The sequence below is a fragment of the Tupaia chinensis genome, unplaced genomic scaffold (genome assembly GCF_000334495.1).
Source record: "Tupaia chinensis unplaced genomic scaffold, TupChi_1.0 Scaffold000131_1, whole genome shotgun sequence".
NCBI lineage: Eukaryota > Metazoa > Chordata > Mammalia > Scandentia > Tupaiidae > Tupaia > Tupaia belangeri.
The window spans coordinates 1,000,609-1,003,566 of record NW_006159600.1 but is presented as its reverse complement, the minus strand read 5'-3'; the positions used below and the strand labels follow the sequence as shown (position 1 = coordinate 1,003,566).

Genomic DNA, 2,958 nt, shown 5'->3' with positions numbered 1-2,958 from the left:
CCCCCCGGGTGGGGGGGGCGGGCGGGCTGCCTCTGCCTGGTGGGGACGGCACCCACCCACGTCAGGTCCCCGGATAGATGCCCGCCCAGCCTCACCTTCCCCTCCGTGCTCTCGTGGAAACTGTCCACGCGGGCCGCCAGCGTGCACTTGGCGGCCACCAGCCGGGCCGCTTTCCGCCGGAGATCCTGGAGCAAAGAGGAGGAGGCAGCGTGTGAGCCAGACGGAGGGACACAGACGAGGGCCGCTCGACGGCGGCCGCTTAGCGAGGAGCCAGGCCAGGGCTCACACTCGCGGCTCACCTGCTCCCCGCGGGCTCCTGAGCTGCAGGCCCACCCTGTCAGAGGCAGGGTGAGGCTGGGAGGGCGCTGCCTCCTGGGACGAGGCGGCAGAGCCCAGGTGAGGACGCTCGTGAGATTTTCAAACAAAGCCCAGCTACAATCCCGAGCCCACGGGGTGGGGCGCTCCGGGTGTGCACCCTAGACGCGGCCCTGCAGAGCCCGCCCTGACGGAGCTCACCACACATTCAGACGCCAGGCTGGTACCAGCACGGCCACCGTCAGGCTGAGCGCTCACTGCCCCCACTTTCAGATGTGCAAACCGAGGCGCCGAGGCACGTGGCCAGTGAGACAGAGCCAGTCCGTGAGTGCCGGGGCTCTGACCCTAGCTGCCCGGCCGCAGCTCCAGTGCTCAGGTGCCGTGGAAAACGACAGCCACACCTGACCTCCCCGTGGCCAGCTGACAGAGGAAGGGCCCTGGTGAGGGCCTATGGGCAGGCGGTGCGGCTCCTGGGCTGGCAGGAGTGGAACCCGCCTGCCAGGGCCTGCGGTGAGGACTGCGGTCCTGGCTAAACAGCGCTGAGAGCAGCACGGGAGCCGCAGGCGCCGAGCAGCCGCCCCCCCATCCACTGCTGGCCCGCGCTCGCCTGTGTGCCCCGAGTGCCCCACCTCCCACCCCAGGCTCACCGGGGGCAGCGACTGCACAATGTCACTGTGGTACACGTAGCCAGTGTGGGGCAGCACCGAGGTGGACGAGAAGCCCGACAGCGTCCTGCGCTGGGCCCCCAGCAGCATGATGTTGCAGGCGGGCATCTTGGACAGGGTGGTCAGGCCACCGGCCACACCTGTGGGCAAGACGGGCACGTCGGGCTCCCCGTGGGCCTTAGGCCCCTGCATGCAGCTGTCTGGGCCCTGCGGTGGCCATTCACGGAGGGGTGTTGGAGGCTCAGAGGGGAGGCGACAGCATGAACTTGTGGTCATGCCAGGGCCCAGTGGGAACCTGAGCCTGACGTTGGCGCCAACCACCCAGAGCTGGCAGAGCTGCGGGCACAGGGGAGGGAGGTGCTGCCGGTCCTCGTCCCATGAGCACTCGCAGTGCAGCAAGCTGTGGGCCATTAGGACAGACTGGCCGTCAGCGAGCCCTCGAGACCAGCTCTGCACTGGCACGGCAGCATGCCCCCAGGGGGCCGGACACGGGCCTGACACCGCCAAAGGGGCTCTGCAGATGAGGCTAAAACCTCGCCACGAGGGGACCAGCAGATGGCGTAGTGATTACGTTGCTGGACTCCCATATAGTCAACCGTGGTTCAAGTCCTGGACCCAGCGGCCTAAAACTCACACCAGGCATGTGTGCGTGCGTGCCCAAGATCCCAAGAGGAGAATGGAGGAGACGGGATTGGCGTGGTCATTCTCCCTGGGGGGTGATTTCTCACTTTCCGTCTCTATCTCTTCGGTAAGCACACATACCCTATAGCAAAATCCACTAAGAAAAAATAGAAAGACTTGCAACGGGAGAGGATCCTGGATTATGCAGGCCTGACACGAACACGAGGGCCCTTGGACTCTCACCCGTCTCCACCCTCCGTCTGTCTCTGGTGGACACACATGCCCTCTAGTAGATATTTAAAATATATTAATGAAATAACTCCTAACAATAGAAAACAGGGAGTCTCGGTGGTGGCACATGGGAGGCCCTGGGTTCATCCAGGGCCCCTCTGGACACGCCGGGCACATGGACATGCCCACGTGGGTAGGCTGAGACTGGGGCGAGGTTCCGGCAGGAGGACCCCACTGGGGGTGCCTGTTACCCAGCTCTCTCTCAAATGGAAGAAACAAGCTTAAGAAGTGGAGCAGGGAAGCAAAAGGGCAGGGTCAGAGAGACGTGAGGCAGGGCCTTTAAAGACCCAGGCGGTCTCCTCTGGAAGCTGGAAGGAGGAGGAAGTGGACACTGCCCTGGGACCCCATGGAGAAACATGGCCGCTGAGCTTGCTCCTGACTTCTAGGGCCTTAGGGTACACGGTGCCCTCAGGCTGCCGAGCAGGAGACTAACACGCCCCACCCGCCACCGGAAAACGGGGTGCAGGAAGGACAGGGATGGACAGGATGCGAGGTGGACGTGGAGCCAGGAGCCATCCCGGCATGTCCTCCCGAGTACACTGCTGCCTTCTCGCCCCTTTTTGTTTCTCAGTTTGCCAGAGGGTGCGTGTGCTTGCTAGAGACACCCCGCCCCCGGAACGGCCACAACACAGCCCGGCCTCTGCTTCTCCCTCCTTGTGGGATTTCGAGCGCACACACGTTTCCCAAGCCGCCGAATCCGAGATTCAAACACGGCAGGCCGTGTGAACCCAGCTGCCCTCCCCAGTGCCCGGGCCGGCCCCCTCCTGCCTTTCCACGCTCCTCCTGCCCTTGGCGGCTGCCATGGACGGGACTGCGCTCGCGGGCACAGACCTGAGGGCTCAGTGCAGACTCGACACAGGGTCTCTGCAGTGAGGTCATACGAGGAGGTGAGGACACAGGCACACACGGAGACCACGGAGGCCCTAGGAACCAAACCTGCCACGCCAAGCTCAGACTTCAGTCCCAAACTGTGGCGACCCCTTCTCCGTGGCTCGAGCCAAGTAGCCCGTGGTACCATCACGGCTGGCCAGCACACCCCACCGCCGGCCGCGCCGCCCTCCACAGG

At 64.5% G+C, this 2,958-nt stretch overlaps 1 protein-coding gene across 1 annotated transcript in view; it reads right to left on the bottom strand.

Annotated features, from left to right (window-relative positions):
- PRPF31 (pre-mRNA processing factor 31) overlaps positions 1–2,958 on the bottom strand; it is a gene marked incomplete in the record, with an annotated part of 20,300 nt that overhangs the window by 2,520 nt on the left and 14,822 nt on the right. Inside the window, 2 exon segments of the mRNA XM_027770392.1 lie at positions 96–185; positions 963–1,120. Coding sequence (XP_027626193.1) covers positions 96–185; positions 963–1,120 — 248 coding nt within the window.